The sequence below is a fragment of the Crocodylus siamensis genome, chromosome 2, assembly GCF_052110815.1.
Source record: "Crocodylus siamensis isolate JL-2025a chromosome 2, ASM5211081v1, whole genome shotgun sequence".
NCBI classification, from domain to species: Eukaryota; Metazoa; Chordata; order Crocodylia; family Crocodylidae; genus Crocodylus; species Crocodylus siamensis.
In genome coordinates, this window is record NC_143396.1 from 280,981,587 (window position 1) to 281,007,058 (window position 25,472).

At 42.4% G+C, this 25,472-nt stretch overlaps 1 protein-coding gene across 6 annotated transcripts in view; it reads right to left on the reverse strand.

The window, feature by feature from the left end:
- Nucleotides 1–491: 491 nt before the first annotated feature.
- The window catches only part of BRF1 (BRF1 general transcription factor IIIB subunit), a 248,210-nt gene continuing 223,229 nt past the window's right edge, over nucleotides 492–25,472 (reverse strand). For 4 of the 6 annotated variants that reach the window (XM_090034172.1, XM_090034173.1, XM_090034177.1 and 1 more), the window contains 3 exons: nucleotides 14,783–14,834; nucleotides 8,717–8,885; nucleotides 492–4,430 (listed from right to left, as the gene is read on the reverse strand). In XM_090034172.1, coding sequence (XP_089890298.1) covers nucleotides 4,393–4,430; nucleotides 8,717–8,885; nucleotides 14,783–14,834 — 259 coding nt within the window. In that variant the 3' untranslated portion in view covers nucleotides 492–4,392. The other 2 variants (XR_016440380.1, XM_090034175.1) reach the window with 2 other exon arrangements.

The following is a 25,472-nucleotide window of genomic DNA, read 5'->3' on the forward strand; positions in this document are numbered from 1 at the left end:
TCGGTAGTCCCCACCCAAAATCCGCTAACAATAAGTCTGCCAGGGTAGATGGGGATTTTACCTCCAAACTGTGGTATCCAGATGCCGATTCAACAGAATGACTTTGAAGTCGGTGCACATCTTACTTGTCAAGTTAGAAACCTTCATAAATGAGCAACAGAATAACACTCCTATTGAGCAAACATTTTATATTGTTCCCATTTTCACTAAATTACATGATTTGATGGCAAGAACTTGTTAATGTTGTGCCGTTTGCAAAAACTATCTACATTTATGGATAATCAGTGGAACACATTTTCTAAAACACACTTGCCTGATTAGAAATGGTTTCCCCTTCCCCCTGGTCCCCGGCTCTTTTTGAGACAAAAAAGGCTCTAAATTAGAGATTTTGTCCACTATCGTCCAATCAGACACCAATCAAGAGCAAACATTCATAAGAATCAAGAGATGAAAGAATCCGAGATATGCAAGAATTTATCATAAACAAATGGTCTATGCAAGGGTTTTGGTTTTTATTTACAGCAAATATATTACAATAAAAAAGGCTGAACACAAATCACCGTGCGGTTGTGCAAGGAAGACACGCATGTTTACATCAAATAGGTCTAAACTCCTTGGCACCAACTGAACCAAAATGCATGGACTCAACGCAAGAAATAAAAAATAATAGTACGTATATTGAGGAAAGTACATTAACAACATATATCTGTGACAAGAGCTTCAATGTAATCCAAAGAGAATATAAACAATCCATCTACGTGGCAAGAAGCTTTTTGATGAACACGAAACCCTCAAGACAAGGCTGCCTGGCACGATTTAAGATTTGCTATATTGAACATGGTGACTTTAAAGGAATGTCACGCAAGATTAAGACACTGAAAACACAATTATCATGGTGAACCAACTTGTTATTTTCATTATTCCTCTCTCATATTATATACCCACAATAGTAGAGAGTGTTAAAAAGGCTCCATGGCAGACAAGCACAACGCAACAGCTGGAGGGTTTTTGCCTGTCAAATAAAGTGACTTGCAGTGAGACATTTATGCTTTATAAAGGAAAAGCTAAGATACAGAGTGCATGTGGGCTCTAGTATGAAGATCTAAGGACAACAAATGCTGAAACCCTCATAATCTCTCTTTGATATAATTAGGACCCAGAATAAAGCAGGGCCAAATTATTCTAAAAAGGAATCCAGGCTGCAATACAGCAAACACAGTAAATAGAGTCAATGTAGTGTTAACCTTTTTACACTTTCATGAGTAGTTGTAAAAACAGAAACTAGTATCTTCTAATCTGTTTACATTTCCTGAGCTTAGTTAAATCGAGAAGGAATGAATGGTATAAAAATCCTGCTTTGTCACCAATAAATTAAAAACCTACACAGCTACTCTGAAATTCCTTTCATGCTTAAAGAGCTGCGTTGCTGTATCTGATACCAAGGGTCTCTGCCTTTCATCGAGGTTCCCAGACACAAGCACGTGCAGTTCAATTCATTAACGAGGCTCACATTTTAATGGAATTGGGTCCTTTTGTGCTCTTCAAGCTCATTTCTGGTAGACTATGCAATACCATGTCCGACTGAATCTTAGGAGAGCACTCAGAACCCCTGCAAGAAGTTTCCCCTCTTTAACAGGAAAGTGTCCCCTGCCTCCTAGAAACCCAATCTATTCTTGAAAATTTAATTTCCTAGCAATAGGCTTTCAAGAGAAGCGGCCTCCACTGTGCATCCAAGTTCCCCAGTGTAATGAGCCACTGCACTGGCAGCTGGTTTAAATATTCTAGTGAGGGAAAATAACCAATGAAAATCTACACGGAAAACTGAAAGGAAGATTCTCCGCAATCGAGAACCCTTCTTAGCAGTTTCTTTAAGAGCCGACATCAAGCTTCGGAGAGAGGGAAGCATTCTGCCCTACGTGAGTCAATACACAGGTTTATTTCTTGTACAGAAAACAGGCTGTACCTTGGAGTAAAAGCCAAGCTTTAAGAATAGACTGAGAGTATGGGTAATTACAATGCTGGTCTTGGACAGATTAGAACAGTGTTTATATTAAAATAAACTGGACTAGTCAGGGGCACGTAAGATTTTCAGACATGTAGGGCGGTAAAACACAGTTACTTGTCAATTTTTTTTCCTCTTACAATACGATTATACTGTGATTCTTGGTGCAGAGGAAAGGGAGACAAAAAGTTTAACTCCATAATTTAATTCGCTGTGGAGCATTTGTACAGCTACCAAAGCAGACAGAGAACATCTGTAACTTTTCTGCCAGAGTACCAGCTATTCCCATAAGACTTCTACTGAATTTTCTCTTTTCTGCCCATAAAAATCCTTTCAAATCCCAAACCCTACAGACCAAGTAACTTAAGGACAGGTTCAAGAAAATGCGTTTGTTCCGCCTGGACTAGCCATTAATTTGGTTATCTCCTCACTCTCTGCATGGGCATCTGTAGTCAACACACCCATTGCAGAAATATTGCTATGCAAGGCTCAGCAAGATCAATTAGATGCCTCCTAGCCAAAGGATCACACCAAGCAGCTAAGCTAATAATAAACTGTCTGAAGAAGTCCACTGTAGATTCAAGAACGTGGAGCTGCACCTATGCCATCTTTCACTACATGATCTTCCACTGGTGGAAAGGAAGGTTAAAAGTCTCTAGCCCTTTTTAATGGCTGCTGGGAGTCAATTTCCATCTCCATCATCCCAGACAGTGGTAATCAAAGTTGACCCCAGATCTCCTTCCTGCAGGGAAGAGCACCAATGTCTATCTTCCTTTTTTTGCATACCACATTTTCTACTCAGAATTGGGGAAGGAAAAAGGAGAGTGGTGCTACTGTGATAACTACTCTGCCAATGGATGAACAGACTGCTTCTTGATGGCACGTGGGATGGTAGCAGCGCAGTTCATGGAAGGCTGTTTTAATAAGAGATATCTGTCCAATTTTCCCTGGTCTAGTTTGATTCTCACAGGTGGTGCAGGGTCCTTCACCCCCAAAATGCTCCTGTCTCTCTCAACATTAAAAGCTGTGATTTAAAACATTTAGGTTTCCGTTGACCTCAGTGAATCAGGCCCAAGTGGTGGTGGGGACAGTAAGGACAGAGGGGAAAAGAACTGAACTGGTCAATACCAAGTCTGGTTTTGACCCACAGTCCTTGGATGCAGATGGGCTGGTCTGTCGGGTTTGGGATCAAAGAGATTAGTGGGTTGAAACAGAGGATCTCAGAAGAACATACTTTTAACAGTACTGACATACCATTTGTTGTAGAAAAATGGAATTTGAACCAAGTCAAATCAGACTGCTCTATAGTGACCTTTCGTTTATCAGTAAAGAGTTAAATAAATTAAATTAAATTAAATTAAATTAAAATTCAGTCAAAGCACAAACTAGTTTATTTATTAAAAAGCTATGGTTTCTTTCTATTCCTTTTCCTTATTAAAAAAAAAATACACTAGACAAGCTACTCTCAATTTAGCTGAGTCCCAGAGCAGCCTTATTCTTTTAATCAGCTAGAACGCAGCACGTCAATAAAGATGGCAACATTCTGCACCAATATCAAACATCACATCCACACCAGTCCTATGACACCAAAGAAGTCAAGTCACTGGAAATGGACACAACCAAAACAATATCTCCTGGTTTTGGTAAAAAGCGTTCATGTTGTCTACGTAGTGTTTTGACAATAATTCATCAGCATTTACATAGTAGTAGAAGACCACTTTTTGTGACAACTTTCTCTTCTACTGGCAACATATCTTAAGGAACACATGACTCTCTATATAAGTGCTTACTTAACTTCAGGAAAAAAAGATACTGTCATAAAATTATACAATTTGTCCTTAATTTATGTATTTGACAGCACTGGGTATAGAGGCTTGTATGCAATGGCAGAGTCACATTTTTAATAAAGATTAGAAATATACCTTTTTTCTCACTGTGACAATATAAGAGAATTCAGCCTGGTCTATTCCAAAGATTAATGTGGAAGTTTTCACTTGCTTTGTTATTCTGCTTATCTCCTTCTTATGTTCCTTTTCAACAGGATGCCCAAAGCAGGCTCAGAGATGAGATGTATTGCTTCCCACCACACATACAATCTATACAGGCTATTGTTCTATATTCCTTTGTTCTCTGGAAACATTACTTGTATTAATTCTGTCCTCAAAACATGATCCAAAACAAATTCAAGTACTATAAACCCAAACCTTATTGCAGGGTTATAGGTCAGTATAGACTGACCAGAATCAATGGCTGAACTAAAATTCTCCTTACAAAAGTCAGGATTGTTCAATTATTTTTGCTGCTCACAGACAGCTTCTTTCACCATTCATAAAGTTAGAAGAGTTGTTGGAAACCAGGCACTGCTACATGTCTTCTGGAAGCTAACGGAACTAGTAGCCATCATCATCATCCATATCACAGCCATAATCTGAAACACACAGAAAAAAAAATTATAGAAAGGAAAATATTCCTAGGTACATGTAAAAAAAAAAAAAAAAAAAAGGAAATAATACAACTGCCAAACTATTCCTGAGTCATGTAACAAGCTGGTAAGTTTTTAATTAACTGAATGATAAACTCATATAGGTTTCTTAAAACTAAGGAGAAAATCTGCTATATGTAGGGTGAACTTATGTCCCAGTTTGGCCAGGATACTCCAGGATTCTGCAGCCTGGTCCCAGCCAGTTGGTCAAAAGTCCCGGGGCCGGACTCTGGTGGGGAAGTGAAGCAGCATGGTGCACTAGACAGGAGGCTGGGCAGGCACCATCGCTTCTGCGCGGGAGCAATTGGGGCAGACTGAAGCAGGTGCCACCGCACCTGAACGCGGCATGCCCTTGCTCCCTCACAGCAGCAGCGGTGCCTGCTCATGTTGTTCTGCCTCCCTGCTGGACTCCAGCCTGGGACTTTTGACCAACTGGCCGGGACTGGGCTAGAGAATCCTGGAGTGTCCCGGCCAAACTGGGACATGTGGTCACCCTAGCAATATGGCCTCCCTGAGAAAGCTGAAATTACTTGTGAACGCCCATATATGTATTTATCTAGTGTCTTTGAAATGAGGACATAGGACTCCACAGGGATTTGATATGCTCTAGAGCATGGGTAGGCAACCCCTGGCACGCAAAGGCCTGCACATGTTAGTGAAAGCTCTAGAGCAGGGGCCAGCAATGTTTTTGGGCAGAGTGCCAGAAACACCCACAACCTCAACTTGTAAGATGTTGGTGTGCCAAACGTGGCAGCTGCGAGGGGGAGCCGCAAGGGGCCCGATTCTTGTTGTGGCAGCACAGCCCTGGCCCCTTCCTCACTGTCTATCCCGAGGCAAGAGTGCCAAGCAACAGGCCTTTGCGTGTCATGCTGTAGCACCTGTGCCAGGGGTTGCCTACCCATGCTCTAGAGCATATCAAATCCCTGTGGAGTCCTATGTCCTCATTTCAAAGACACTAGACACACAGACCTGCAAAATACACTGTATAGTTTAGAGGCCAGAAAGTAAAATGAATCATCAACTGTAAATCTGGAACATGATAACAGATAAGCAACAATATGCATTTATGAACAGGTGTGATTTTTACATAGACATGAGCACTAAGAATTAATTGCTTCATTTACATCATTCAAGGAGTCTAAGCTGAATCCATAGACGTTCACAAGCCACTACAGAGTTCCCTTCAGTTGGCAGAGATTCCCAAAAGCAAGGCGGTATGTTGCAGTGAACTTCAATTAGCACATCTGGCTTCCAAATTCCTATAGCTGACGCCCCTTGAAGCAGTTTAAACTCTAAAAGGCCACTTTCATCTCTTTCCCAATCATCACCCAGAATCTTTCCTAATGCACTGATGATTTCGGAGTTGAAGGAAAAAATAAAGAGAGCCTATGCATGTTTCCAGGTACAGCAATTTCTTTCTTGTGTGCTGTACAACAAAATCTTTTTGTTGTAATGGGGAACCCAAGTTTTACAAATTACATGTGACTGGTTTGGCAGATTTAACCTGAAAGTTCCAACTCCGGTGCAGGAAGTGTGGTGTAGCGCTTCATCTGGGGACACAAACAAATGGATGCTGTGAAGCAGAAACAAATATCATCTATAGCAATATGCTCAGAAAGGCTGATGCTCATCGCCTGGATCTCCTACAGTTATGCCTATCAGGGAGGTCTAAATTCCATGAATAAATAGGCAAGGCACTTGTTTTGCTGATTAACTTTGCACATCTGCATTTTAATTCTGGGAATGGTACTAATTTATTTTGCCTAGTAGTGAAAATACTCCGGGTTTTTGGCTGTTGTCCAGATCCAGGCAGAGGGGAGTGGAATGTTCTCAGAATGGTTTTAAAATAGTAACACAGGAAAAAAAGTCCAGTGACCTTTATACGATTTTTGTGGGCTTTACTATTAATATTTTTAAACAGAGACCCACCCACTCACATGGGTGCATTTTTTGGGAACAAAATCCTAATGATAAACATTAGCATCAGAGTATTTTTCCTACAGTTCAGATTGATTTCTGACTGGAAAACTGTCTAAAAGCAACGTGATAAGGCTGCAGACAGGGTGTAAAAGCTGAATTAAAGTCTGCAGCTGACATCGGCGTTGGGGAACTTTGCACAGCAAATAACAGTAAACCAACCCTCCAAAAGAAACCTTCTGTCTACTTGGTTTTGTCAGACTCCATAATTGGGAGCTTCCACTTTACGGTCCCATTTATGCATGCCCAGCAACTTCAATTTTAAAAGCAAGTTTCAAATAAAAGCTAAATTCTTCATTTGATGTATCCAACTATGACCCACCAACACAGAACAAAGTCCATGGCAGCTCCCAGTTGCCACAAAGGCTGTCATACACATACAGGATAATGAGTTGTGCATGATCACTGTATTACATTATGGTTGGAAAAGACCTCATTTCATAACTTTTATTTCAGAGATGGTGTTTCAAGACTCACTTCAATCTGAGCTGGAGAGCCAAATTCATAGTGTTTGTCTTGACATAGAAGTTACTCAGATCAGCACCAGGTACCGATGTTCAGTTTCTACTGGCAGACTGGCCATTTTCCTGATAGAAACCAGAGGTGTACAGACATTCAGGCTTTTCCTCCCAGATCAAAAATGGCCACTCCGGGAGAAAAATAACTTGGCAACAACCAGGGTTAAATCATCCCTGGAAGCATTTCTCTTGGGAGTCTGAAGGTCTATACACTTTCCCTCAGTTTAACTCCTTCTTGGGACCAAGGGAAAGGCTCCCTCCCTTCCTGCGACCCCAGTCTTGAGAAGGTATAGGGGGCCGCTGCTTTCCTGCTCCTGTTGGACTGGGAGGTGAGGGGAGCAGCAGCCTTTGCTACTTGCCTCTTCCTCAAACTGGGCAGTCCCCAGGAAAAGGCAGGGGCCTTTGGTGGCTCTCACCAGCTTCCCCTTGGAGCTTGCAGCTGAGGCTTGCACAGCAGCTGAGTGCTCCCCCCAGCCTGGGCTCCCCGAAATCAGCCCAGGAGAATGCAAAAAGGGGGGCTATTCTTCTTCTGTGGCGGGGAACAAGGAAGCTTCCCAACACAAGAGAATGCTCCTTCCTGTCAATCAGCTGATTGACAAGATGGGGGTGCATTCTCCTGGGGCAGGAACCCTCCCTGGCTGTCTGTGGCAGCTGCTGCTTGACATCCTGTCCCTTTCCCAAGCAGGAAAGAGAGCAGGCTCCCTGAAGAGCAGAAGTAGCCCAGGGAACAGCCCTCTAGTGCTCCCTAGTTGGAGAGATTGCCTCAGATGCTTTCCTGCCATGGGGCTAGAGGGACATCTGTACAGTCTAGCTCCTGGGATGTTTTTCTACCAGAAGAAATTTCTTCTGATAGAAATGAGCATCTATTCAGCCTACACTAGCCTATGAATTTAATCCAGAATATGTGAAGAAAAAAATGTCTTCCAGCCTAAAACTGGGGTTCGTAGGCTGTACTCCCTGTCATGGGAAGTCTCAGGAAAGTTCCAGTATTACACAAAAGGAGCAAATCCCACATCCTGCTGCAAGGCCATGCAAAGCCTGGAAAGCACTGAAGGGGAGAGGTGTGGTGAACCAGAACAGGATGATTCTGTGCTCTGCATGCGTGGCAGTACTAGAGAGAAAGTGGCAGTATTTTCTCTAGCCGGTACATGGCAGTACCAGGCAAAAGTGTTCACGCAATAGAAATAATCCAGATCATTTTTACTGAAAAGAAAATGAAGATATGTATTTATTGAGAGAAATCCTTAGCAAGGCTTGCCTCTGGTGTTTGACGACACATTCACCCATTTGCTAAAATGACCTTTAACATGCCTTAACTGTAACAATGACAAAGGGAATTTTTAAATACTTGCTCAAATATACTGAAAGAGGATAAAACCACCCACCAGGAGGAAGAGCCTGGGCAAGGCTCACTGAATCATTTTACCCTCACTGAGACAGAAGTGAGCACAGCAGCTGAGCAGGTACAACCTGGACCACACACATTATGGAAAGAATTTTGATGCCAGCTTTGGAGTCCAGCATCAGACCTGTTATCACCATTCTAATCACGCCTACATTCACTTTACACCCAATACAGTCATCTACCATGACTGATAACTTTCTTTTTTTTTTAATGTCATTAATAATTCAGTTTTCTTCTCTAGAACAATTTTTATTTTAGAAAGCACAGAAATCAGTTTGCCTTAAAAAGCACATTTAACTCATGAGGCACCATAATCTAACACCCAGACTTACCATTTCCTCCCATTAACTGAAGGGCACTCATGCAATTATCATCCTCCTCTTCTACTTCTTCTTCTTCAGCATCATCCTCATGGTTATAGGACACTGGTCCACTCTCTACCAGCACACTCTCTGCTTTTCCCAACTCCTGTACTTCTGGTTGTAAGTCTGAAAAGGTAACCTGCAAAAGGGAACAGGGATACTAGAGCAAGCCTTTCTTTGTATCCAACATTTTCCGTCCCCTTAAAAGTCTCCATATAAAAGGGATGGAATAAGTCGGCCTATCACTTTTGTCCTCTATCGAAGTCTAAGCCTAGCCTAAGGAGCTTAACTCTTCTGGGAAACCTTCAAATAGCCAAGTGCTGTGAATGTGAATCTTAGATAAACACCAGAAGTTTTCAGGTATTTCAAAGCCAGGCAAATACTCAAGCAAAACTTAATAGGATATAATGACAGTTAAAATACAATCCTTGCACAAGAGCAAGGCAGAACTAGTCGGAGGCTGGAGGTGTTTTGGCACAGCTCCATGGGGAAGCTTGCCTTGCTTTGCTTTACTAGGTTTAGCTCACAAAAACTTGTTACAAAATCATACTAGTGCTTAATGATCATCAAAATGCACCCTCATGTCAAGGGAAAAAACCTTGATGGGTATTCATCATACAGATAGGTTGGTTTGTCTGGAAGCAGAATCAACAGTCCATCAATAGTTCTTGTTAGACAGCACAGCAACACCATAAAAGAGTATTCGAATCATGGAAAACTGAGGTTGGAAGGGACCTCAGGAAGTCATCTAGTCCAACCCCATGCCAAAGCAGGAGCAACCCCAACAAGATCATCCCAGCCAAAGCTTTGTCTACTCAGGTCTTAAAAACCTCCATGGATGGAGATTCCACAGCCTCTCTGGTTACCTGTTCCAGTGCTTTACTACCCTCCTAGTGAGAAAGTTATTCCTAGTATCTAACCTAAACTTCCTTCAACCTGAGACCATTGCTTCTTCTTCTGCCACCACTGAGAACAGTCTAATTCTATCCCCTTTGTACCACCCTCCAGGTAGCTAATCATATTATATTGATAATAAAATCTGGGACCTCTTCTGTTCTGCAAATAGGCAATAGTAACAATGGTGGTCAAACTTACAGTCTGATTCACAAAGCACACACCAATGTCCAGGATTGAGGATGCTGACATGGTGCTCATCCTCCCAGTTTCCAGTTATTTCTACAACTATCTAGACTTTTTAAAGATAAGGAGTCTCACTAAGGCTAGGGACAGAAGTTGCACATAAACTGGTTTACATGATCAGAAACTGGTTTAAACCTGTAACAGAACAGAAGTTCAGTGCACATAAACCAGTTTCAAAATGACTGAAACTGGTTTAAGATAAACCTGGTTGAATGAAGTATCAGACTGAACTGATTTAGGTGAAACCGGTTTATGAAACTTCTATCCTAGACCTCTTCCTGGTTTAAGTTAATTAGAGTCCTCCAGCATCCCAGCATGCCTTTCAGCCCTGCGTTGGGCTGTACTGTCTGCTTCAGAGAGCAGGGCTGGCCCTGCCCCTCTGCTCTCTAGCTGGGGCAGTCGTCACTAGGGCTGGCTCATTGGCCTTACTGGCTGGCTCACTACCCCACCTTCCTCCCCTCCCCACCCCCCACCTCCTCCAAGCAAACCCTGGCTGGAGTCTGGGGCCAGGGAGGAGGGTTAAACTCACCTTCCCCTAAGTCCAGAGCTGCCCTGCCCTGCTAAAACTTAGTGCTGACTGCAACTACAAATCCCAGAGGCACCTGGAAGCAGGAAGAGGAAGTGACAAGAAACCTTGAGAGTCCTGCTGCCCTGATTATGGACTGCAAATCCCAGAGACCTTGGGGGCAGTAGAAAGAATAAGCGAACACACAGCCCAGGCTGCATTTATAGCTCTTCAGTTTATAGTTTTTTCAGAGAAAGAACTATTCTTGTTCGAGCTTTTATGAATTCAATGCCACTACCTCCCCACTTCTTTTAAGTAAGAGTAGTAGAAAGCAATGACTGCAGGAAATGAATTCCTTGATTCAGAACTTCATGACTCCAGCTTAAGCCACAGTAGAGGGGTTTTAATCTGCATTCAGCTGCCGAATTCCCTTTCACTGGGGAGGACTGGGCACGGTGAAGCTCAGACTCTCCATTAGCCTTCCCATCCCCTTTTCTGCCTTTCACAGGCAGCTGGGGACTGCAAAAAATGTCCCCACCAGCAGCACAGCCAGGGAGTCTTCCCTTCACAGAATGGAAAACCTCCACCTGGAGCATCTGGTTGTAGTATCCTAGGGAAGCCAGTCCAATATTATCAACTTTTTTCAAAACAGCGGGCAGGGGAAGGTGCTTGAAAACAGGGACCTACAGTGATTTCTCTAAGGCTGCATTTCAGGTGAGCAAACCCAGAGCAGAGAATGTGAATATCATCACTTCCCACTAGTCATCCATTATCAGAAATGAGGGTCAGCAATACTCACATCAGCAGAGACTGAAAAGACTGGACCTGTTTACTTTAGAAAAGAGGCATATAAGAGAAGAGAAGATAGAAGTGTACCTAAATAACAAATGGGCTAAGGACGATAGACCAGGAAAGCCTTTTCTGCTGCTCCCTCAGCATAAGGGGGACTTAGGCAGCTTAGCTATTAGGGATAAAATAAGCTTTCTGCAACTTCCTGTAGATGATGGTTGGAATTAGTACCAAATTTGGTAACAATTACTGTTATGCATACTACAGGAATCCCTGAAGTGTCCCTAAATAGCAGAGCTCTGAGGTTTTAGGCACTGTATACAAACAAAGACAGGGGATATCCTCTCCATATTCTCATTACTCTGACATCAAATTCCTGAACTGCTCAGAAATCAAGATGATCAACCTACATAACGCAAAGTTTCTGCCTGCAATTTTCAAAGTCACCAAGGGGACTGCTTCCATCACTCAGTAAGAGGACACTGAGTGCCCATTAATTTTAATGGCATCTGGGTAGCCACCTCAGAAAACGTCAAAAACCTGTCTGTATGTAAGAAATTAATCTCATTATCATGTAAAATGAGTTTCTTTCCTTTCCGTTTATTTTCTATCACTTATCACCACTTTTGCCATCCAGAATGATTAAACTGACAACTCATGGGGTTTTAGACATGAGCAGAAATAGAGACATCAGATTTAGGAGAAACAACATCTTAATTCATTCAATTTTTATGCTAGAAATTTCCATCTGCTCAGAAAATTTTCACTTAAGAATGGGTGAATATAAAAGAGCTACAACTGATTCATTATTTTTAAAATTGCACCATGCTAATTAAAATATGACCTTCTTCTAATTAACATGTCCATTTCCAGGCTGTTACAGTTCTAAAAATGTGCAGGTTTTTCTAATGAGCACAGCATAAAAAGTGAAAATGTATTTCCCCAGGCAGGATATCAAACTGTTTCTGAAAATCAATGTTTTTTTAATCATTTTAAAATAAGGCTGTCAAACAGTTCCTTTAAACAGAACTTCCTGGATCCATTTCCAGAAAACCTGAACTCCAATTTGACCTTTAAACTTTCCCTTATACACACACACACACACACACGCTTGAGCTTCACGTGAGCTTCAATTGTTGTGGAAACATGGTATATACACACACACACGTGAGCCTCAATCGTTGTGGAAACATGGTAAACTACCAATCAAAGTTTAACTAGTACTTTTACAAAACTGTCAGAGTTCATACATTCATTAAAAAAATATGAACAGCAGACCCATTTGGAAAATTATCAACTTTTTACATTGTTATATAACAGCTTATTATGTGAATAGACAGCAATTTCAGTTTAGGTTATATGTGTTTGTGTGTACACAAACATGCACATACACATTATCTAGTGTTACAAAACATAAGCGATAGCCGGCTTCAAGTTTGTTTGATATGAGTGGGATACAAGTAGGGTGACCATCTTATTTTTAAGGAAATCCAGGGCACTGCCCTTTCTCCCCCCAAGTCAGCAGAGCTGCTGCAGGCAGAGACGGCAGCAGAGGCAGGCAGGCCAGGGAGCAGAGCACCATCTGGTGAACAGGCAGAGTGGCATGATGTGCTAGGGAGATGGACGGGCAGGCACCACCCTCCCCGCACGTGCCCCAGCCGGGTTCCTCCTAAGCAGTGACTGGAAGCAGGGGGAGGGTTGTGCTGGGCACCGCTCCAGTCCACCCACCTTGCTCCCTCACAGTAGCAGTAGTGCCTGCCTGTCTGCCTGCCTGGCGTGCCATGCCACTCCGTCACCCTACCAGACTGCACCCCACTCCCTTGTGAGTCCAGGACTTTTGCTTTAATTTTCACCAACCAGCCCATGAAATCCAGGACTGTTCCAGTCAAGATGGGACATATGGTCACCCTAGACATAAGGAGAATCTAACCCTCTAAGTCTGAAAGGTGAATTCAAATTGGCTCCTTACCAGCAGCCACAAAATAGACTTGGCATCTCCATTTTGGACCAAAGAATTCCCCACGTGTCTACAGGAGGGCGTCTGGGCATGCTCAGAAACCATTCAGTTGGTGCACAAGCTGTGTAGGCTCTGCTTGGATTCAGATTGGTGCTAGGAGGTGTCAAAACTCTGCCTAAGTCCCCAGGTAGACCTGATTTGTAAGTGTAGTCTGAGCATACCTAACTCACAATAATAGCACTGAATTTAGCTCCCAAAATGACAGTGGTGGTGGCAATGGCCACCTTCTGCCCCATAGTCTACTGGTTAGAGCACATGCCCAGGAAGTAGGAGACCTGGGTCCTAGGCCCATTGACCCTGAGGAGATTCAAAGCCTCATCCCCCATGTCCTAGAAGAGTGGCTAACCACTCTTAGTCTGTCTAGGTTGAGGCACTCTCCACTCCTCCTGTGAAAGTTGATGCACTAGGGAGTCCTGGGTTGTGGTTCCTACTTCCTGAGATTCTTTATGCATTCCCTGTTAGCAGGGACCCACTGACTGAGAAAAGTTCTAACCACTAGGCAACAGGGCACGTTAACATGTTAAGCATCTGTCCTCAGAACCAGGAACAGGAGTTCTGAATTGCAAGTGAACAGAGATGCCCAACAAGTAATGCAAGTCTGACGACTAAGTTCGTGAAAGGATGGAGAGGTCAGACACAACTTGATGATGCTTAGGAGTTCTTGCTGGCTGCTTCCAGGCTTTCTGAATCCCCCTTTGGAGGTGCCTGCCTGTCCTCATTCTCTGCACAGCGCACTGAGGAGCCTAAATCCTGTGAACTTGGATGGCTCTTTGGAACTGCCTAAGCCTTCCCGTGGCCTGGACACAAATCCTACGTCTACTCTAATTGAAACTGCCCTTCCAGGACAAAGAACCAAAGGCGAGGTCAGTACTAGGGTCCTATCACTGTCTCCTCCTCTGTATTAATATAGTCTCAAAAAAACTATATAATTATCAACTTTTGCTATTTAGAGAAAGTCGTCATCATGCCTCTTGCCCCAGGTGCTGGGAGAGCAGAATGGCATTACTCCCATCTCTGTGCTGACTAATATGCGGACACAAACTCTGCTGCTGCTCACCCACTTCACTTGTTTGTTGTTACTGACTTGCAGGTTTGATTCCCTCCCTGCAGCTGGAATCCTTCTGGCACACCTTAAACATGAGTGTGTTCTCAATTATTGATGAATGTGCATGCATGCTCTATATTTTGATCAGCCTTCCTTAGAGGAGCCTTATTTTTGTAAAAGCAAACCTCACCTGGAAAATGCAAGGCATCACCTTTGCAGTGCTACCAGCTTCCTCAATTGAACAGAATCCCATCTAGCTTTTCTATATTTATGTGTACATAGTGAATACTTGGCTGGGATGGTTTAGACAGGGATGTTCCTGCCTCCCTGCAGAGACAGTGAGCAGGGGGGTTGGACTACATGATCTTCAGAGGGCCCGTCCAATCCAACTTTTCTGATTCTTACAAATAAGTGCTGAGTCCAGTGAGGTTTGTAAGAATTTGCAAGATCAAGCTTTAGGTGCTTTATAGAGAGCTAAACCTGTTTTCAGCCTGTAGTGGTATAGAAGGGCTCTTGAGGGAGGAGGTAAACATCATGTACCTCTTCAGTTGCAGCCTTCTTAGCTAGTTGTGAAGAAATCAAGGGTCTTAATCTGGAGAGAAATAAAAAAAGCATAAGATTTGGCAACATTAGAAGAGTTCTGTTGTAAAAGGAAAAGTTCAGCTTGCCACAGAGAACATTCACTTGTACTATTGGCAAAGAAAAGGGTTTGCTAATGTTATCACACTCTATTATCCGTTCCGTTTAAACACTTCTAAAATGAAGCCTTTATACAAGCTCTACATCCTAACAATCGTTAACATTTACATTCACTATAACTATCCCATAGCAATTCAAGGCAACAAGAAAAAAGGCTGGCTAAGAAGCAGAGGAGCTAACCCCCATCCCACACATCACTCTCAACTCTCTCTACAGAGACTCTATCACATAGATGGTTTTTGCCACACAATTTGGAGGCCAACAAATTCAGGCAGGTGGAGCGGGGAATGTAGAAGCAAGAAGCCCTCCTCTACCCACTTCTGCCACTCCCTCACAATGACTCAAAGAGCCCTTTCTCTTCTTAATTATACCAGCCTGTCATGGCCCTCAATCTCAGTGGCATGACATCAAGCCTACGTTGGTGTAAACTGAATCAGAATCTGGCCTGAGATGATCATAGCATCTTGCATGTAATCCTGAACTGAGGAAAATTTACACAAAAAAATGACCTCAGATGATCTCTGAATAAAAAGTGATGGTAATTGAACTTGTGTATATTCTAAAAGATATTCCTTCGAAAAGTAAGGCTTATATAAAGACACTGGGAGAAACTAAATTAATTTGTATCATCTTGTCATCTGAGTGCCAAATATTGTTGTTACTGCTAATCATTTGATATCCTGCAGTTTTTTTATTGCTATGAACACTATTCTCAGTTGTTTTAATCTATTTCTGGTTGTTTCTTATTCCCTCCTCCTTGTGCACACAGATCAGCAGAGAGCAAGACTTAGCTTTAACCTAAATTCAGTTCAGACAGGTCCCCAAGCATACCTTTTAGCAGAGCCTAAGCAATTTAATTAATGTCTATTTACACATCCAGAGCTGAGCGTTCTTGAACTGTAAGCTGCCTTTTCTCTCTGTTTTACTAGTCCTGCTTTCTTTAGCATTTGGAGACAGGTTGTTCTCCAGTTCTTTAAAAAAAAGAAAACCCAAAACCATTCTACGGTGGGGAGAGAAACCCCAGAAAAAGAGTGAAAAGTTATAGGTCTGCATTATCCCTGAGAGAGAAAAGAATCTTAATATTCAAAAAACTGGCCGACTTGCAAAGATGTGCAACTAGAGTTGTCTTCCCAGCACTTCATAACAACATTTTCAGGACATTTGGACAACAGGGGCAGCCCGAGATGAACCTATTTGCAGTAGATATATCTGAGCGGATATCAGAGCAAACAATGCACGGGTGGGCACCCACAGCGCGATCAGGATACAATGGGATTTTGCTTCAGATATTGTTTGCTGCACTTCATGATTATCAAAATTCTGGGAGACAAGATACTCTTGACCCAGAGAAGTTACTTCCTACCCAATACTCCCAAAGGATACCACGACATAGAGAAAAAGACATCTGAAGACAGATCCTTCTTTTCCTACTTATCGATATGTATATGCATATTCTCTTTACTCCATCTCATCTGAATTACTGAGCTTTCCTGAAACTTGATCATTTGTAGGATACTATCAAACACTGTTCGCCCATAGCCGCATATCTCGTTTAGATGTATGCAAGCATGAGAATTCAGCAACATCAGGAGATTAGGTAACTAAAGGATTCCAGTTATCTAACTTGTAAAAGATATTATATTATATTTACATAGTTTACCATCAACAGAGATGAAATTAAAGATCTTCACTTTAAAATGAATGATTACTGCAGCCACATTCCCTATCTGGGGAGGGCACAAATTGCCTCACATTCCCAGGGGCACTACAACCTCTCTACAACACCTTCAAGTCTTTTCTCTGCCAGTGAGAATCAAGCCATTGAACGAGGCCCTAACAATATTCTGAATCTGCCTGTATATATTTTACAGCAAATAAAGCATGTGCTTGGACATGGACCAAAACAATCCCCGTTACAGTAAAAGCACACAGTAAATATTCCAGTTTCTTTTTAAGTTAAATGCTTCTACTTAAAATGAGGAACAGGGGCAGGTTCTTATGGAGAGGCTGTTTGTAAAGTGTGATGGTAAATATAAGGACTCATTCTGCTCTCTTCCACTTTTCAACACTGAGTGACTGTACTCCAGTTAGCGCCCTGCAGGGTGGATTTCTGTTCTATGCTAGTGTTCAGAAAGCAGGCTTTTTTTTCTTAGTAGTTAGAAAAACAGTCTCCCTTTTCTTCTTAGATATTATTTTTGGCTGTCTCCGAGCCTAAGATTCAATGTGCTGGAAAGACGCTGGGCCCAATTCTCCTCTTACTCCCCTCCTCCCCCCTTTTTTTTTTAATATTATTAGGTCTCCAGCAACTTCAAAAGCTACTCCCCAATTTAATCAGCAAGATGTGGCCTACTGCATCTAACATGCACTATCAATACACACCAACAGTGAAAACTGAAGAGTCAAAACTACCCCACACAGACAGATCGTGTCAACTTAGTTTCCCGAGAGAATCATGTCATTGATTTTTTTTAAATAAGCTAATTTATCTCCCTTGGCTGATCACATCATCATCTCTACAGAGACCCCTAGTTATTACTGTACAAGGCAGTAAGGAAAGATTTTACAGGGGAGGTTGGGTTTTTTTAAGTGCCATAATGCCCTGACCTTAAAGCAGAGCAGCTGCTGCCACACCAGCCATATGGAACAATAAATTATTGGCTGCCATGGCTACAGATACTAGCTCCTTCTGCTGTCTGATTAACCAGGGAGGGCTTGAATATTGTAGCGTGTCATCAGTAAGGAACACAGCTGTTTTTAAGGCTGGGGTGGGACTGGGCATTAATGCTCAAATGAACAGCTTCAAAAAAAAAAGCAGATAACCAAAGTTCTTTATCCAACTTTTAACATGCATCCCCACACCACATCTGTAATCCGCCCACATACTGCATTTAATCAGGACTTTGCTCAGCAAAAGAAACACTTTGAATTCAGAGCTACTGCATCCCATATATTAATGTCTTTTCCTGGGTTAAGGAAAACTGTGATATATATCATGTCTCTATATAAAACCTAGCATTTTAAGAGAAATATAATGTTTCATAGTTTTATAGTTTCTAGGGTTGGAAGGGACCTGAGCAGATCATCAAGTCCGACCCCCTGCCATGGCAGGAAAGAGTACTGGGGTCAAACAACCCCAGCAAGGTGTTCATCCAGCCTCCTCTTAAAGACCCCCAGGGCAGGAGCCAGCACCACTTTGCTCGGAAGTTGGTTCCAGACCCTAGCCGCCCTGACAGTGAAGTGGCGCCTCCTGCTATCTAGCCTAAATCTACCCTCTGCCAGCTTGTGACCGTTATTCCTGGTCACTCCTGGTGGTGCTCGGGGGAACAGGGACTCCCCCTCCAGTGCCTGCTGGTCCCCTCTGACTAGTTTGTAATAATGGTCCGCCTGCTCTTTCTAAATGCTTCAGTAATTGTCCATGATTTATTACATTTCATTATTTTGTATACTTGCATTATGACAGAATTACATACGTTACAAACTTGGGTGGGGGGGGAAACAGGCCACCTTCTGAATGCTGCACCCAAAGAAGAAAAAAAATAAATGAACAAGCCCCAAGTGGAACCCACAGATTTCAAACTAATTTGAAAATTATGCAAATATACAAATGCTCAAGTCAACCAACACACATAGCTTTGGAAGCTGACAATCTGGACATGTTTTTGACACACAATAATGGCGCTGCGCATGTCACCAGTATCTACTCACTACAGGATCTGCTTAGCTCACGTTCCACCTCCATCCGAGACTGAAGATAACATGTAGGTTTGTCCTCCAGTTTAGCAATTTAAAAGACTCAAAATAATATATTCTGACAGGGCTGAAGATCACACAGATTGAACTTTCAAAGAGAACAAATGCTTTGAAAAACAAGCTGGCTGTGACAAACAACTGTTTTTATTTTGCTTATTATATAACAACAAAAGATTACATTGTGTAGTACATAAAATAGAGAGCGCATGATGGGGGCAATAAATATGTGCAGGTTACATTAGGCAGTTCAACCACCCAAAGGTTTATGACGCTGTAACATCCCCTCAGAGAAATTCTGGAAGTAATCTGGAAACTCACCAAAGCTCTGTTTCTACTGAATATTAACTTCATCCATCCAAGTAAGGAACCTCTTATTATTGCTTATCACACATACTCATTTTATGGACAGACAAACAACAAATATACAGTGGTAAAATGCAATAAAACGGTTTTATCGGCATGAGTCTGGAAAGAGCGTGTTCCTCGTGAGTGGCAAGTCTCGAGTAAAATTATGCAGGTTATCCTAGATAAGTGTCAATAAAACCTACCTAGCCGTGCTGCATCATGATTGCGTTCTGTATACGCACCATATCTACTACAGAAACTCCGTTTGTGGAGCGCTTTAGAGAAAAGGGTGAAGGACTTTTTTTATTTTATTGGTACTACTTTTGGATCCCGTTCCACTTGCCAAGTCAAGCTGACTTCATCTAACAGTCCCAATTTAGCAGACATCTCTGGGAGAGGAAAAACAGCAAATTTTAAACAATTCTAAAATAAGTTGAAATATCTAAAGTCCATGTTATCTTCTACTGAACAGATGGAAATCAACCCTGTCCAAAAGTCTGGAGGTCCCTTTAGCAGCATTACAGAGTTACAAGATGAGCCATAAACTCATCGCTGGTTCAAGACTGAACAGTGGATAGTCTACGCTGCAGACCAGTGGTATCGGTTTTTGTTGGGGGGTTTTACGAGGGGAAGAAAAGGATTTTAAAAAGACATATTCTGAGGACAACAAAGAATATCCCCAGCAGCTTGGGCTCAATGCACAAATTTATATTAGAGCTAGGTATATCATTAATTACTTTGCTTTACCAAGGCCAGACGAGTCTGCACTTTCTGGGCCCCAGTTTTCTCTTCAGTATTAATGGATAGAGTAGTTTCTCCAAATCAGCCATCCTGATGCTAGCAATGCAGAAAGCTCAAAAGCTGCTCTTCACACAGAAATCAAGCACTTGCAGCTCATGACATACCTAAGCCAGCTTGACACTAGCCACCTCAGGAACTGCTTATATGTAACCCCCAGCATGGGCCATAAAACCAGCCCAAGAAACTGGCAGGCAGCGAGCCCACACTGAGCTCCATGCAGTCTACACAAGTAGTTTCAAGCTAGCTTGGGTACATCTACTGTGAGCAGTAGCAATTTCTGCCTAACCACACCCGATATGCCATTCTCCAGCATTTCCTACTCCATGACAACAAAAAATTAGCTCTTTCTGGCAAATGTGGAAAACTGAAGCAGCAGCAAAAACCTGAGTGAAAATGAGACATCACTCCCATTTTGGATTCCAGCACAGTCCTTCTCTTCATCAGAGAGGCTTGGCTCTTCAGCATCACCGCATCAGGCACTGCAGCTCTGAGGTTATCTTCAGTGCTAAGACCAGACTTGAGCCCATACAGACCAAGAAATCATGAAGCTGAAAAGGTGAAAGGTAAGAAGCTCTACTGGCCATAATGGTATGTGCAGATGAGCTATCCACCACAAAGCTAAAAGAATGGATCGGTGTATTACCACAAAGCACAAGGTGTTAAAGGCTCTGTGATAATGGTATGCGTGCACACACACACACACACACACACACACACACACACACACACACACACACACACACACACACACACACACACACACCCTCCCCCCCAGCAGCACATGAAAGCTAAAGCAGAGTTGCTTTATTCCTCTTTTCCTGAAAGCCTGGGTAAGAACATGTACACACTCCCTTTCACCCTGCAATAAAGATAACCAAAGAGAAACATTTGTTGACACTGTGGGCACATGCAGATGAGCACACACGTGCAGGGGTGTGCATTTCCTGTGGGACAAAGAACACCGGCGCATATTTGTGCCACGGATTTTTTTATCCTAGGACATGCCAAGTTTACCTGGGTGGGGTACAGGGGTTGGGATCAGCACCTGTGCTAGCCCCAGCAGTCTTACCTGAGGTCCTGGGGGCCTCCTGGAGCAGCAGTGGCATCAAGTCAGCTACTTGGAGCCCGGCTGGCAGCCAGAGTGTGGCTCTGGCTGGCCAAGCTCCATTTCTGGTGGCACACAAAGCATGTGCTAAACCACTTTTTTTAGCAGCATTTTTTTTTGGCGCCAAGATCTCTCAGTGTTCAAAAAAAACACTGCACTGCAAATCAGCAGCACAGCAAACGGGTGCACGTGCACCACGTGCAGTTTGCAGTGCCTCAAACTGCATACCGCACATGCATGCTCATCTGGATGCAACCTGTTTATCTTAGTACTTCTGCATCTTTCTAAGGACAGCTAAGTACTGTAGCAGCACCATGCACCTCTAAGTACTTAAGTAATTGCAGTAAAATACCAAACTTGGTACTTTTGTCATTGGCCACAACAAATTTCCAATGACAAAAGATGAAAGAGTTCAAAACTAAAGCCACATTATCAGGCCTAACTAAAAATAAGGCAAAACCAGCAGATCATGAATAACTTGCACATATGTCTGAGTCTAAAAGGAAATCACTGCAGACCATGGGAAATTAGAAATGCTCCAGGACTGATCTCAAGTTTCTGGTCAGCGCACATTCTTCCTGCAAGTATGAAAGGAGGTGACTTTCAGTGGGACTGTCAATATTGACTCTGGGAAGCTCACCTCTTGACACTTCTAGGTGCCTCAGAATAAATAAATATCTAAAATTGATCATAAAATGCACAGTACTGAATCTCTGACCAAAAGATGGCATTCCTTTCATCACAGCAGCTTGGAGTCTCTCCTTGCTGAGCAAAAGAAATGGTGGGAGCAAGGTAAATTTGTATTTGGCTAGGAAAAGGTGCTTGAAAGCAAAGAAGCAAAAAAGCTAAGTCCCCACCTGGATTGTGAACGGCATGTAAATAACCAACCACAAAGGCCTTAGTTCACCAAAGTATTTAACACGTGCTTCACTTTAAGCCTGTGAGTAGGACAACTGGCATGCTTAAAATCAGACTTATACTGAATTAGCCAATATGGTAGTGGGATATAATGCATTCACCTTAGCAGAAAAGGCTGCCATCAATAGGACTTTGGCCAAGAAATGTAAATTCCAGTCATTTTTAAATCATGGGCTTATAGTTATGCAGGGGTCAACCAAAATTAACACAGTACACAAATGGCGCTTTAATTTGAATAGAGCTAAATTACACCACGAGGAACAGAATGTCCAGTTGTGAAGTTCCCAGCAACAGAGTTGTTGCTTTTAACTCTGGTATAAATACACTTTCCTACATGTAGCTGAGGAGGTTTACAAATATTTGCTTTTTGACAGGTGTTTTTGATCAATCTCAACCTCATAAAAACAGATAATGAGGCAAAAGATGAAAAGGAAAACATCTAGTAACCTGAAGTCTCTGAGAACAATCCACAGAGACTTTTATACCCAAAGGTGATGCAAGATTTATTGTTAGATCTTTCCTGTTTAAAACATGTGACATTACAAGGACAAATATCATACAGACATAATATTAACTTACATCTTGCACTATATCAGCTAATCCAGCTAATGTTTAAATGAATTACTTTTTGCAAGTCTATGCAAAGGAACACAATACTTGAACATTCAGGTTGTTGTAATTTTATACAAGTTATTCATCAAGAAATAAGGATATATGGTAGGAAAAAAATCCTGTGCCTGTGTCTGTTATATTTAACACTAAAGAGCAATTCCATTGCCAACCATCTGGAAATCAATATATTCCAAGCTTTATTTCATGATTACCAACATTCGTCTTCGTAACTCATTTCCAATTACAAGCAATAAATCATTCCTTCTTGCACATAATTTCCAGCAGCCAATTAAGGCAAATCTCTTATTTAAATAGCAAATATATATTTAAATTATCACACATTTTAAGGCATGTACAGAACATGCCTAATCAAGAGCTTAATGCTGTTGTGGTGGAGCAACACTGTTTCTGCTGGAAGTGTGCAACCACTTGCAAAAGGCATACGCCATTATCCGGACATGAGCGACCCACAGATCTTGGGGTTGAGAACTAAGTCATGTAATGCTGATCTGTTTTATTGTAAACTGGCATGATAGTGATATTTTGCCATTCCTGAAACTGCGTGCATGTTAGGGAAGCTGGAATTAATGACTTTTTTTGAAGGTTATGGGATATGAACGCAAGAGGTTGAAGTGAGCCAACAGAACTTGCAGGACAGCCTGTTAAGAAGAGGTTTTTAGAAGCTGATTTTAAGCCAAGGCAGCTAATTGTCACATGGTAAAAACAAAGCAGATTTTTTTTCAGCAAAGAAGCTACAAGTTGAAGAACTGACCTCCCTTCTTCTGAAAGATGGTCCATCCAGGACAGGATTAAGGTTTACACAGTGGCATGCTCCGTTTCATCACTTCAGCTAGTCCCTATCTGTCGTGTGGGTTTAGAGAACCTCTATCTGTGCTGTTGTCCACTGGAGCCCACCTTGGGCACTACTTTCCTTGAAATCCTTTTACTCATGTCCCTCACAGCTCAGCTCCAGAGAAATGTTTAGTGTTGATGCTAATAGCTAATAGTAGGCAGCACGAAAAGAATTTATCAACATCAGCCCTGACAGGGCAGGACAGAGAGAGGCTGTGAAACTGCAAAAAAGGAAAGCCAAGCAAACTTTACGACTATTTTCACGAAGAGGTCTCTAGTTGTAATTTTGGGGAGCAACCCTTAATGAGAGAAGAGTTTAAAGGAGAAGGCCAGAAATGTACCAGAGTTTATGACGTGAAGATATGAGACAAGGGAAACGGCTCAAACAACAGGGCCACAAATGTCAAGCGGAGTTTTTGCAAATATTTGCATAATGTGTACACACACATGCACACATACAATCTTCTATATCGTCTTCAATGTGACCCAGAGTAACAAGACTGGTCACAAGACAGACCTTTAAAAATGACCTTACTGGCACTGGATCATTTAAAAAAGGAGCTCTAGTCAGGAGGGTATTTGCTACAACTGTGGATACAAAGTTATTAATATGAGAACTGATCTACGGAATGTGAAAGGGGTCCCTGTTGAGACTTCCTTTGGCCTTCGCAGTCTGTGCTCCAATGCTACCCGTCCACATCTGGCATGCATTTGTTGAAAAGATGGGGGAACTGGGAAAAAAACATAAACGTCAACCCTGACCTAAATCTTGACCTACTTGAGCCATCATCACAAGACTGCCAAACTTAAAAATGGCTAAAAAGAGGTCGCTCACCAGTTACTGGGATTCTTTGATGGTTTCCTCACTTAAGGAATGTCTTAGACCTCCATGATTTTTGAGAGCTCCGTTACTAAGCAGCAGGTTTGGACCACATGAGCTTTTCCTTTGTGGCTCCAAATATTAAGAGCTGAGATCATAAAGAGGCTATGCAGCTCCCAACCACTTCTTTTCCTCCCTCTAAACCCCTCCATTACCATAAACCCCACGAAACCAAAAAAACCTCAGGAGACAGTAGAAAAGCAGGTAGGTGGTACGAAGATAGAAGAAACACCTGGAGGAGTGCAGTTACAACGGTAGTAAACCCCGCTCCAACCTGTTCAATCCATAATACAATTCTCTAGTCCTCAGAGGCAATCATGAGGAGAGAGAAGCTGATGTGATGCTCATCATGATGCTCTCCAGTGATCAGTCAGTCTTGGTTAGCATTTCATCAGATAGGTCTGTGGCTCACAACCATGCTTGAACAGGATGCCGTTTTCAACGTAAACAAGACCTCCTCCTTTGAGGAGGCTTATGAGACTAACAGGCCAGCCAAGCCCCGGAAGGTGGCAGGCAGAGTTTGTGGCTATGGAAGGATTGCAAAACTGCCACCTCAAGGACAGCAACAGATCCCGACTGCTGCTGCATGAAGGCGCGAACAAAACTGTGGAACGGTGCTGCAGATTTCTCCGAGGGAAACATTACAGGCATGCATTACTGATTCTACTTCACTCTTAACAGAGAGTCTGAACACACAGACGCAGCACCTTATGGCGAAAGCACAGCATGTCTCAATGGATAAAACATTGCTCACTTAGCTGGCAAGTGGAAATGATACTCCCTTTGCACTGCTCTCGGAGGTCTACAAATACTTTTGATACTTTCAAAGTCCTTCTCTGAGATGTAAGTATCATTATTTTTATTCTCCAAATGAAAAAGCTCAAAACCATCTTAACATCTAGACTCCCAAGTCTGTACTGTCCAAGTAGTTAGACTAAAACCTTGGAAAGGAAATTAAAAGGTACAAGGTCTAAAGCAAGCATAACTCAGACAATAGATTTTGGGGAAATTATGGATGAGAACGCAAAAAATCTTTGTCCCTGCAGAATATGGTGAAAGGAAGATCCAAGATGCAGATGGTCTCGTGTCTTTGTTATATAAATGTGCAAAGGGTTTGTCCAAACTACCACGTCTAAGGAGGCTTGCAACCAATCAGAGCCATGAATGGTTTGAATTAGGACTTGTACAGACATGCAACTATGAGGAACTTGTTAATAACCATGGCACTGAGCAGTGATTGCAAGCGACTGCACAGGGATGTCAGTAGG